Consider the following 12,329-nt stretch of genomic DNA (forward strand, 5'->3'; position numbering starts at 1 on the left):
GGGACTTCAGCATCCACAGGTTTTGGTGTCTGCGGGGGTCCTGGAAACAATCCCTTGCAGATACCGAGGAATGACTGTATCTTTAAGCTCTAGCAACCTCTCTATTCAATGGGATGTTCTAAAAATTCCCTTCCCCTTTCCCACCCCCCAGATTGCCTCTCTGTCATGCTTGGACCTCCAGTTCTCACCTGCACTGGTCTTACCTGCCCCCACTGGATTGGCTGCCCTTCTCTTCTCTTGTCTGTGTCAAAACCCCTGGATGCTGGGATCCCTTTGATTTGTTGGTTGCTTGCTTGCTTGTTTATGGTGGGTTTTTTTTTTTGCCAGAGACTATCTCTAATAACTTACTAAAAATGAGTGTTAGAGGTAAGTTTTTGGAAACCTTGAATGTTTACAATATCTTTTTCATCCCTTACATGGATGGGGTTATTCAAGATTGAAAACAGCATTTTCTCAAAACTGTGGATATGGAACTCTACCGTTTTCTTGGTTTTGGTGTGGGTGAGAATGCTGATGGTGGTATTTGCTCCTCTTTTACTGTAAAGTGCCCTCCCACCCCATCTCTCTGGATCCCTTAGATTTTTCTCTCTATCCTTTGTGGTCGTGTATCTATCTATCGATCTCTTTACCTTCTATCTATTGATCAATTGATCGTTCTGTGAAGTTAATGTAGCCTTTCAGTAACAAAACTATTGTCCTTCGATTCTGGATTTTTTTAATTCCTTTTTTTATTATAGTACCTATTTCTATCATCATCATTACCATCATCATCATTATATTACTCCAATAATGAAACTTCTTTATTGATCTTTGCCCCTCAATCTCTCGTCTCTCATTTTCTACCTTTTTCTCTGTTCTCCATATTTTCTGGCAGATTTCCTTGATTTCATATTCCAAGAGATGTATAATTTTTTTCTATGGAGCTTTACGTATTCTCTAATCTCTCTGGGGGTCAGAATTTTTAAGGAGCTTGCTTGAGGGCCACTTTATGCTCTCAGGTGAGGAGCTGGGTGCACGGCGGGTCTGCTGACTGTGGGTCAGTTTTGTAGGTGCCATTGTTCACGGTGCGAGACTCCTCAGAGCCGGAATAATGTGGATTTCTTTCTTCATGGGGTGTTCCGCCTCTTTTCAGATTAGGGGGTATTTAAAAGTATTGTCCGAGTGTTTAGCAGGCATCCACATAGTCTTCCCCCAGCTTTAGGGAATCCTGATGTTTCACTCTATCTGCTTCAGGTCTCTTCCTCCGGAATAAAGCACAAATGTGGCAGATACTGCCGGAGCCGCCTCTGCCCTTCCCCTGTGCACGCGGTCTCCCATCTTTCCCTAGAGAAAAAGGCCATTTTTAAAAAGATTTTATTTATTTATTTTCAGAGAGGGAAGGGAGGGAGAAAGAGAGAAACATCAGTGTGCGGTTGTTGGGGGCCATGGCCTGCAACCCAGGCATGTACCCTGACTGGGAATCGAACCTGCGACACTTTGGTTCGCAGCCTGAGCTCAATCCACTGAGCTATGCCAGCCAGGGCTAGAAAAAGGCCCTTTTAAAAAGAGAAGATACAACGGGGCACTTGGGTTGTGTACATGTTTGGGAAGGGACTGAAGACGTGAGGAATGTTGCTTGCTTGCAAACACTGTGTTGCCGGCAACACAGTGAGATGCCGCCCAGAGCGGCTGACTTGGTGAATTGTGTTTTGAAGATGACATCATCGTAGTGGGATGTGTTGTGCAGCTTGGTACCAAAAAATGATATATGGGTTTCCTTTTGTGCAGCCAGTTAAGATGTTTCCATTTTCCCATGCTGCGCTCTCACCACGTCCGCACACATGTTTGGTGTTACCCATTTGCTGGTGCAGTAATGGAGTGTTCTGGTCTCTTCCCTCTCTTCCCTGATGCCAAGTGGTTTGCACGCTGCTCAGTCCCTGCCCCCTCCACTGCCTCCAGACCCTCTCTCTCCTTTCTCCCACGGGGCCCTGTCCCACCAGAGCAAACTTCAAACACTGAGCATATTCTCCTATAACTATAATATAAAAAAATATAGTAAGATGCGTGTTGTGGGGTGTGGCTGTTTTTTATAAACATAGACCCATTCTGAATGCATTTATTTCTCTGCAAGGTGGTTTATCCCTGACAGCCTAGAATGAGCCATTCCACAGGAAAACGGATGCACTGCTAGAGCATTCTTTTAGATGGTTGCATACCAGTTCACAGCAGGGGTATACGTAATTCACCATCTTTCTATTACTGAATTTTAATTGTTTTGGTGTGTTCCTTGGCAGACCTGGCTTCAATAAGCACCCCTTTATGGGATATATATATATTTTTTTTCAGTAAGGATGTTTTTAATTCCATGGGATAAGCTTCCAGAACTAGAATTGATGAGAAGGATACATATATTTTTCATTTCCACAGTTTGCCAGATCGATTTCCAAAGGCGCGCAGTGACTCCAGGGCCCATGGTCACTCGTGACGTGCAGCAGCCTGGCTTGCCCTCCCCTCAGCCCCCAGCCAGCGCTGGGTGTCACATTCTTTTGAACTTTTTGCCCCCGGTTGGGTGAAAAACAGAAGTCTCTGTTACTTTAATTGGCGTTTCCCTGACAATTGTGAGCTTGAGCTCCGTTTCATGGGTCCGTGAGCATCAGGATTTCCCCTCCGATAAAATGGCTATTTTTATCCTCTGGGTATTTTTCTATTGGACTGTTTGTCCTTAAATCACTACCTTGTGGGAGTGACTGATGTGGAATACACAGGAATCATGTCTCTGACGTAGGCGCGTCAAAGGTTTTTGAAGCCTATTCTGTTTTCTGATTTTGCTTAGTCTTTTTTGTTGTATTTGAAACATCTACACAGCCAAGTGTTTCGGCTTCTCCCTGCTTTTTTGTTTGGTTTCCTGTGTTGCCTAAGAAGTATCCCCAGTACACATAATGCTGCCACGCAAATGTTTCCATAGGTTTTCTTCTAAGGAGTTAGTGTTACGTATTTTTATCTTTAAATATTAAATAGCCATGGGATTTTTTTAGTGTAGGTATAGTTTCCCCTCCTCATGTGACAGGCAATTGTGTTTCCAGCAAAACTTTATTTAAAGAAACCGCCCTCTGTCCCCGGACTTGCAGTATCACCTTTCTCACACCTTCACTTTCCTGTTTGTGAATTTCCAGTATGTTTCGGTGGCTTCCTCCCACTATTTTTTTTTTTCTACCGGAGTATCATTGCTTCTAGGCCCCCTTGAGTGACCAGAGCTTGGAACTGGGTGTGCACATACTAACATGCATACATGTACATACCTGCAATGATTTCTGTGTTTAGCCATGTATCCCTCTGTTAAGCGCAACATGTGTCTAACCCTGTGCAGTATTAGGGCTCATTGTGGCCTGGCCTTTTCGCTCGCCAGGAACCTCCCACTTGCACAGAGAGAGGCCTGGCCCCCCTGCCCACCGTCCATTGTCTGGTGTATTCCGTCCCAGGGTGCAATGCTTACACGTACCCGTGTCAGAAAACACTTTACCGACTGGAGTGTTAGGTTCCCATGTACAGAGAGTTGTTTTTCTCTGTGGCCTTCCAGTCTCCACTCACTCCCAGAGATACTTGGGCCAGGCATCTTGTCTCCCCACTGATTGGCTAATATTTTGTTAGGGATTTTTGGAGCTATGCTGGTGGCACATAGTCTAGAATTTTCTTCCTTTGTATTGTCTGTCAGGATGATGTGCTTATTTGCGTATTTATGATTGAGTTTATGCCAGCCTTAGAAAGAGTTCGGAAGTGTTCCCTCTTTCTTGATTTTCTTAAAAAGTTTGTAAATTTGGTATTATAACTTTGTATTTTGTTTTTTAAAGATTTTATTTATTTTTAGAGAGAGGAAGGGGCAGAGAAAGAGAGGGAGAGAAATATCAGTGTGTGAGAGATACGTTGATTGGTTGCCTCTCACACACCTTCAACAGGGAACCTGGCCTGCAACCCAGGCATGTGCCCTGACCAGGAATTGAACCAGTGACCTTTTGGTTCGCAGGCTGGCACTTAATTCACTGAGCCACACCAGCCAGGGCTGGTGTTATAACTTCAAAATGTTTGATAAGATCTATCATGATCTAGGGCTTTTTTTTGTGTGTGTGTGTGGGAAAGTGTCTAATTTAAGAATCAAGTGCTGTTCAGATTTTCCGTTTCTTCTGATGTTAGTACTGTATGTATGGAATTATATTTTCAACACGGCTGGACTAAGGGTGCTTATGATATTCCTTTACTAGCCTTTCAGTGTCTGTAGGATCTGTTGTGTTTTCCCTCCCTTTCATCTTAGTAGTTTGTTTTCTTTCGCTGATGCTTTTGACTACTTTAGTTAGCTGTTTATTCATTTTAATCGTTCTCTTAGGTAGGAGAGATAGCAAGCCCAGGAGAGGAGAGGAGGAGGAGGAGGCACGTCTCACCCACTACCCCAGCCACCCTGAGCCCAAAGTCCCCAAAGATGTGAGTTCCTGTTTCTTGAGGGGGGGATGTTACAGGAAACAAAGGCAGGGAGGAGGAGAGATACAGGTCCCGCCCCCTGACTCAGCAGTCCTGGAAATTCTTTGTATCTCTTCCAGGATCTGGGAAAGAAGCCTTTGAAACGGAGCTTCAGCCCAAGGCCTGAAAGGCTGAGAAGGGCCCCTCGTACCTAAAGGAAGAAGCTCATTAATACCTTTGGGTATTCACGCCCCTGTCCTGGGAAGCTAGCACCACCTTGACCTGTCAATCATGTGACTCCCTCCCTCCTCCTCCCACCAACTACGTCAGTCCTCTGTCCTGAGGACTTGGGGCTTGGCAGGCTTGGCTCTCTGGCAGGGAGGCCAGGCCGCCGGGCCTTAGGCCACCTGTCCTCAGGCCACTGCCACCCAGGCCCTTACCACCCCTGTGTTTGCTGCCCTGGACTTCGGCTGCCCTTGCCTTTGCTGCCCTGACCCCGCTTCACCCTGACCCTGTGCCTTTCAGTGCCCCCCACCCCCACCCCACGAGGCCCGTTCTCTTCCGTGAGGATGGATCACCGGTAAACCCTACTTGCACGCTAATAGACTGGATGACCTTTCTTGACTGCCTTGGTGGGAAGAACCAAGTTTCTGGGAGTTTCTCCCACAACAGTTCAAAGAACCAAGTTCAGGCTTTGTCGGTTCGCCTTTTTGTTTGTTTCCGTGACTTCTGCTCTTATCCTTCGTGTTTTCCTCTTTCTACTTACTGTGCGCTCCATTCATGCTTTCTTCGTATCTTCACGTGGAAATGTAGCACTCGATTAGGGAACTATCGTTTCTTTAAAGCTATAAATGCTTACATTACATCATAATTAAAGGATAGCTGTATCCCTGGATTTCAGTGTTTCATTATTCATTTTGAAATACTTTTAGACTCTTGTTCTTTTTTTCCTTTGACTACGAGTAATTCTAAAATGGGTTGCTTAATTCCGATTATTTGGAGCTACTTGTCTAGACATCATATTGTGATTTATTTTGCTCAGAGAAGATAGTCTACATATTTTCTAATACTTGAACATTTATCCAGACTCGTCTGAGGTCCCGAAAGGGGGCCCTTCTTGGCGAGTGTTTTGTCTGGACTAGGAAAGACATGTATTCTGTGTGTACCGTGTGAACTAGCCTGCAAATGACTGTGAGTTCTTGTTGGTCGATGTTAAAATTGTCTACAGTTTCCTTCGTGTTTGCTTGCCCACTTTGTTCTTGCTGAGAGAGATGCATTAAAATTCCCGACTGTCGTTGCGGTGTTGTGTTTTCCTGTTGGACACGCCTCCGTGCCCACCGCCGGGGAACTTCGTGAACACACGGTTTATTGGAAACCCTGGGGGGCACGCAGCACGCGGGCGGCATGGAGGGCGGTGGGGGTGGGGAGACCTGGGGCTTTGCCTTTTCTGGAGTCGAGGGTGGGGAGGCTGGGCTTTGGGGGTCGCTCCTTATTGATGAACTGAAAATTTAGGATTGGCAGTGGAAGCAGGGGGGAGGGGAGAAGCAGGGTCACCGAGGTGCCAGTCCCTAGGTCACTGGGGCTTTCTGAAGGGGGAGGCGGATCTTCACGGGTGCGGTAGCCGGATCTTGATCTGGTTTTGTGGTGGGCAAGGCAGGTCTTTGAAACGGCCCCTCGGCAGTAACAAGCTTAGAGTCAGGTATTTACATTACAATGGAAAAGCGAAGGGTCGGGCCTCCACACACCCTCACCAGCTGTTGCTGTGCTCTGAATCCGTCCCTCTGACCCCTCGGAGGGGTGAGAAGTGCTGCCCTGTTGTCATTGTAATGAGCGCTTCTCAGGGCCAGAGCTGGTGGAGGCGGCTGTCAGGTGCGCCTGCCCGGAGCCTGGGTGCGCTGGGGCCTCTGGGCTCCTGCGAGCCTGTCGGGAAACCCTGGGCCTGGAGGGCGTCTGCCCCCCCCCCCCCCCCCCCGTTTTGCTTTCACCTCGCAGGCAGACCGGAAGCCCATTTGCCATTCTCATGGGGGTTGCTCACTGTCCTGGCGTCTTTTGAAGTTTTCTGGCTAAAGTCTCCCTCTGTGTGGGTCCATTGTTGAGCTCGGTGGGGCTGGGGACTGGAGGAGACACAGGTACTTCCATCTCCTGCCCTGCTCCTTGTCACCTGTCCTTAAAGACCGCTCCCTTCGCGGCGGCGTCTGTGTGGGGGCACTCGTGTCCCTGCCCCCCGGTTATGACAGCAAGCTGCGCATCTGAACATCTTAACAGGACTAAGAGGTTTTGAAATATATTATATATAATATTATATGTATATGTATTTGAACTGCTTGTTTATATCCTTTGGTCACATTTACATTAGATTGTTTCAGTGCCTTTCGACTTTTTGACTTCTGCAAACATTTTAAATTCCGGGGTAATGAATCTATCAGTCTCTCCCTTTATGATTCATGTTTCGGTTTTAAGACGTCTTTGCCTGCCCAGGTCATAAACATTATTAGGAGAAAACGTAAGGCTCAATTTCACGTTTGCTTTTCACGTTTAGCTATTTGATCCATGGAGTTTATTTTGGGGGGTATGATTTGAAGTACAACACAACTGTGTGTATTTCTTTTTAACTCCTCTACAGCCAGCCGATGTCCCCAGAACCAGGCAATAAATCACGTGTCCCTTCCCCATGGAGGCTGTTTCTTTTGGGTTCACGTGTCCACTTAACATGTGGTCACTGCTTGGCTAGTGACCAGAATGGCCTAGAATAGAGCCCTTTAAAAGGACAGCGCTCAAACATAGTCTGCAAAGTGTTTGCATTTCTAAAGCTTGTATTCTATCCTAGGGGCATTCTTCAGCTCTCTGCTTGAATATGCCCACCCCCACCCCACCCTCAGGCAGCTCTCCGGGACTGCACCCTCCTCTACACACCCATCCTCCTCTACACACCCACCGCTGCCTGCCAAGACAATGGTGGTACCAGGGCGAGAAGGACCAGACCTATTATTCGGTGTCGCCTGCTTTTAATTACTCACAAGGGGTGTGATGCTGAGCTCGTGGCCTGCAGCCACAGGGATTAAGTCTTCTTCATCTTTACATCCCTGAATCTAGCACTTGTTAATACTCGTAGGTCAAAAATTTCTTCTAGAAAATGTGTCATAAATGTATCCCCCGTGTGATTTCAAAAGGGCTTTGGGAACAATAGGGCATGAAAAAAAAACAAAATTAAACTATATTTTGAATTCTTTTTTTTCTAATACTCAATTACAGAGATAGTGGGACATTTAATTACATACTTGTTTCGTTTCAGTTAGTACGGCTGTAAATCACGAATGTTAAAAAAAGTAAATGTGCTTTGATAGAACAAACGTTACTCAAGATGAAAAGATAGATACCCAAATATAATGTTGCTGATACATAATATAGACCATCATGTAGAAAGTGTGTGTATTTGAACACACAAAAAGCAATGAGCTGTTAATGGGGTAATATTGGACTTCTCCATGGTTATTAGGGCGGAATATTTCATTGATTCCAGTGTGCTGTGCTTACTCCCCCCCGCACACACATATACACGTACACACCCAAAAGGAGGAGTTTTCCATTAAGTAAATTTGAACACTTTTAAAAACAATTTTAAATAGGCTTCAGCGAGAATGTATAGGCCTCACGACAGGCGCTCAGTGGTAAGTGTTAAAGTGGAAACACAGCAAAGGAGTGGGAAGCCAGCTTGGACCATCTTTCTTACTGTATCCTTGTTTGCGGTCTGTTTCTCCTACTCCGTTCGCTGCTCTAATTCCAATCTATGCCAGGTTGCCTAGCAACAAACACCTATTCCTCCAAACAAGCGCTTATAGCAAGGTGTCATTAAAGACGAGGAAGATATAAATTGAGCCGAACAGCAATGATGTGGCCAAAAAGAAGTGTTCGTGAATGCGCAGGTGCTACCATCGGGTGAAGCTAAAATTCCGCCGCCCTCCCGAGGCAGGTGGGAAGAGACACTTCTCAACTGAAAGTGAAGTAACAGTTGAACGAGTGAATGAACACTCGGGCGGCTGGGCACGCCGCGGGCAGACCATCGCACTGTCGGTGACAGAGCCGGTGAGAAGCTGGGCCCCGGGCGGAACCTCCTGTCGGGAAACCGCGGTCCCAGCTGTGACTGTGTCACCGTGAGAGTGTGGCCGAGGAGGCCTGTTTCCTCAACCCTAACATGGGTCCAGAGTGCCCGCCCTGCCCTCCTGACAGAACTGCTGTGCTGAGGCGGTGCGGTTCAAACGGACTCGTCTCCCTCCTCTAGTGATCTGTTACAAGCACAGTGTCCCTGCCGTCAGCGCTGAGGGCCAGGATGCCCCTCTGGCAGACCCGGACATGGGCCCCTTGGGTGCTCCCTGAAAGGAGAGCTTGCTGATCACCAAGCTCTCTGACAGCCTCCAGCCTCAGTGCCTTCTGGACGTCCCTCGGCATTTGAAGGTCGGGGTTTTCCTGGGCAGCCCTGGCGAGGAGTTAGCGTGCGTGGTGTCCTCACACCTGCCCATGTCTGCCCCACATAGCACTCCCTCCTCCATGGGCAGTCTTTGCTCTGCATCTTACTGATGGGCTGGCTAAGGCCCTCCCAGGGCTGCCTCTCAGTCTGATGCTTGTCCTGCTCACCCTCCCTCCCTCGCTCTCCCCACCCCCACAGGCGTCAGGCCCAGCATACAGCCTGCGGGCTCGCCCTGCTGTCTCCTGTTCCTGCTCCCGTTTAGCATTCCAGGCATTGCTTCCAATACACGTTTGCACTTCTAACTCCTGTCTTGACATTTGAGGTCCAGAAGACCCAGCTCACATGGCCCCTCAGGTCCCAGTCATCCAAGCCACCCCTGGCAGAATCTTGAGCTTTCTACTTCTTTTGGAGATTTTCATATGTCTAGGTATTGTGGGCACTTTATTTTAAGATGGTCAATGTCAACTTTCCCCCCCACATAGCCTCCTATCACGCATTTGTGAGGAGGAGCTGCTAAAACATTTCAGAAACAGAAGCCTGACGGAACTGCTAGCCACTCCCTGATGCCCCCCTGTTGTCCCGAGAACAAGGCTCAAGGAGAAGCAGAAGTTTCACAGTCTGGAGTGGCATGGCCCTAGTGAGTAAGTGAATCAGAGTTCTCCGTGAAATCTCCCCAGAGCTTGTTAGGGTGAGGAGTAGATTCTTCCCACACAGGAGCCTGCGGTCTCTCTGCCAAGTTCATTTCCACAGGGGCCTGGGTTTGCTAGAGCCCAGCTGAGCGTGACTAGCCGCCATAGTGCCTTCAGCTCAGGTTGGTCTGCTCCGTAGTAGCTGAGCTCCAGTTTAAGCCCTCTGGCCTCGTGGGTCCCATCTTATCCTGTGCAGGCGCACTCCAGGGCGGGCTGGGGGTGGGGGGGGCGTCAGCAGTCCCAGCTTTCCAGGGCTGCTGAGCTGACCTCCTGGGGGCATCACGTCATGCTGACCCTGTGAAAGGAGGAGCCCGCGCGCCTGCGCCGGCGGCTGGCAGACGCTAAGAACTCTGCTCAGCGCTCATTGGCGGCAGGTTTGGACCAGAGGGGAGCCTGGGCATTGTGTGTATCATTTCCCCTGATATCTCCTGCCTTTTAATGCTATTTTGGTTTTGCTTCTACATTGTAGCTACAATTACATAAGTACTCTATAATTTTCACATGGAGGCTTTGGTTATATTTGAAGTCATTGTGGGCTACTAATTTCATCCAGAACTTTTTTTTTAACTTCACTACAAGAGTTTATTTATTTATATATTTAAAGGTGGGTCAATTTTTGAGTTGTTTCTCTTTCACTGGGCAGGAAACCTACCCGGGGAGATGTGCTTGGAGGGAGCCAGGCAAAAATGGGTAAAAATCTGGGCTCCCCGCCTATACGGAGGAAGATCAGTGACCCCCTGGAGCCTCCGTCTCCGCACCTGTGCTGTGAAACAAGAATAAAAGGACACCCTCTCAGCCCTGAGCGGGGACGTGCACCATGTTCCTGCAACATCGCACTACACTGGGGGTGGCTCTTCCTTCGAATGGAAGGGCACAGTTGGAGTTTTAAAAGTAATGATACTCTCATTCAGACTTAAGCTCACGCCCTCGCTCTGAATCTGCTGATTCCGCTTGTCTTTAAGCGGCTCTAAACGGCGTATTCCGGAGACAGGCGGCCTCACAGCTGCGGAAACGCATTTCTGATTCCTGTCTTTCACGGGATAGTCACGAGTGCTGTTACTTTCCTCACACACTTCTGCCCTAGGACTGGGTTTCCAGGACTCCCAGTGCCAGGGAGCTAGCATTCCCTAACACCTTCGGCATGAGGAATCGCAAAAACATTGTAAATTCACAAGTCCAAGCATTTCTGAAACAAAGAGAGGCCGCATGAAGACCCATAGGGAGCGTAGATTTGGGAATCTCACCCAGACTTGCCCTGTGCCAGCTGCAAACTTAAGCGAGAGTTTCGTAACCTCTGTGGCTCCTCCGTAACAGGAGCATAATGGCTGTCCTTATAGTTGCTTCTTTACAAGATAGTTTTTTTTTAAAAGTCCAGTTTGACTTTTGCCTCTTTTACCCCTGTCTTCTGTGACTCGAGCTTTCCAAGCCATGATTGCATTTCCCATTTCCACCATGGAATGCTTTTCTACAATGTCAAAACTGTCATCCTTAGAGCCACAGAAAATAATCTCTGGACAGAAGCGCCAGGCGGTGGAGGCCTCGGGCGCGGGAGCCGCAGGTGAGAGGGATCGGGCTACCAGGGCGAGGACAGCCTGCTGAGCGGGAGCGGCCGCGTCAGGTAGCACTGCTCCCTGCTCGTGCCGGTTTTGTCCTTCCCGTCGATGAGCACGATCGGGAAATACCTGTAGTGTTCGATGATGTCTTCCACCGAGTCAAACTGTGGAGACACAGACAAGAGAGTGAGTGGGAATGTCCGTAGCTTTAGTGCCTGCAGGTTAAAAGTACAGACGTTGAGTTTTCCTGGGAAAAGAGATGGACTCCTTAACATTTGGTTGGGGGGGTGGGGGGCGGTGGTTGTTGGAAGAGTGTGCCGGAAAGTCATTTCAAGCACTGGACGCGGCACTCCGGTCCTCTGGAGGGTGAGTGGTGGGAACGCTGCAAGGCACAGACTGAAGGCGCCTGGGGAGGTCAAAGGGGAACGAAGGCATTTCCTGACTGATCTACGAGAATCAGATCAATCAGATCACCTGGTCAGGCTTCTCCGTTTTCCCAAGAGCGGTTTCCTGTTGTAAGCATCCAGGTGCATTACTGAGAGACGAGCTGGTTTCACAGCCGTCAGCCCCGGGGAGTCTTGGGGATTTGCGGGCCTCCCTGACCTCCCCTCTACCCATGAGCAACCGAAATGCAGCGGGTCCAGGATCGACCGTCCCTTAGGAACTTGGTGGGAAAGGCCGCAGCGAGCTCTCTGTCCTGGGCCCCTGATTCTACCAACTTCTGGTGTGACCAGAAGCCCTCTGATGACCACGGGGCTGCCCCCAGTTCTCAGCCAGTGTTGCTCCCTTCCTTGGGCTTTGTATGAAACAAACAAACAAACAAACAAACAAACAGCAGAGCATTTCACGCGGTGTTTCCAGAGATGTACAGGTAGAGTCCTGAGGTGATTCAATGGGAAGTAAGATTGTTTCAAGTCCAGGGGAGTCAGGAAGTGCTTTGTCGGAGACACAGGCTGGAAATGAATGGGTGGTGTGCCCTGGGTGACCCCAGGGAAGCAGACAAGGAGGGTTTGGAGACAGTCAAGGCAGGGAAGGAGCAGGGCAGGGGGCACGAGCACGTGGGCATAGCGTCTGGTGTGCTGGGTTTGGATGAGTGCTCGGAACACTGGGAGACGGTCAGGAGGAGCGTGCCCACCGGCCTTCTAAATTTGAATGCCACATTGATCCCCCTCAGCAGCACAGTGAGGTGGGCCA

The 12,329-nt window shown here is 48.8% G+C and overlaps 1 protein-coding gene across 1 annotated transcript in view; it reads right to left on the reverse strand.

Annotated features, from left to right (window-relative positions):
• Nucleotides 1-9,367: 9,367 nt before the first annotated feature.
• The window catches only part of CLNK (cytokine dependent hematopoietic cell linker), a 147,090-nt gene continuing 144,128 nt past the window's right edge, over nt 9,368-12,329 (reverse strand). Inside the window, exon 19 of the mRNA XM_036018786.1 lies at nt 9,368-11,299. Within this exon, the coding sequence (XP_035874679.1) occupies nt 11,156-11,299 (144 nt within the window). The 3' untranslated portion in view covers nt 9,368-11,155. The remainder of the gene's footprint in view (nt 11,300-12,329) is intronic.

The sequence above is a fragment of the Phyllostomus discolor genome, chromosome 1 (assembly GCF_004126475.2).
Source record: "Phyllostomus discolor isolate MPI-MPIP mPhyDis1 chromosome 1, mPhyDis1.pri.v3, whole genome shotgun sequence".
Lineage (NCBI taxonomy): Eukaryota > Metazoa > Chordata > Mammalia > Chiroptera > Phyllostomidae > Phyllostomus > Phyllostomus discolor.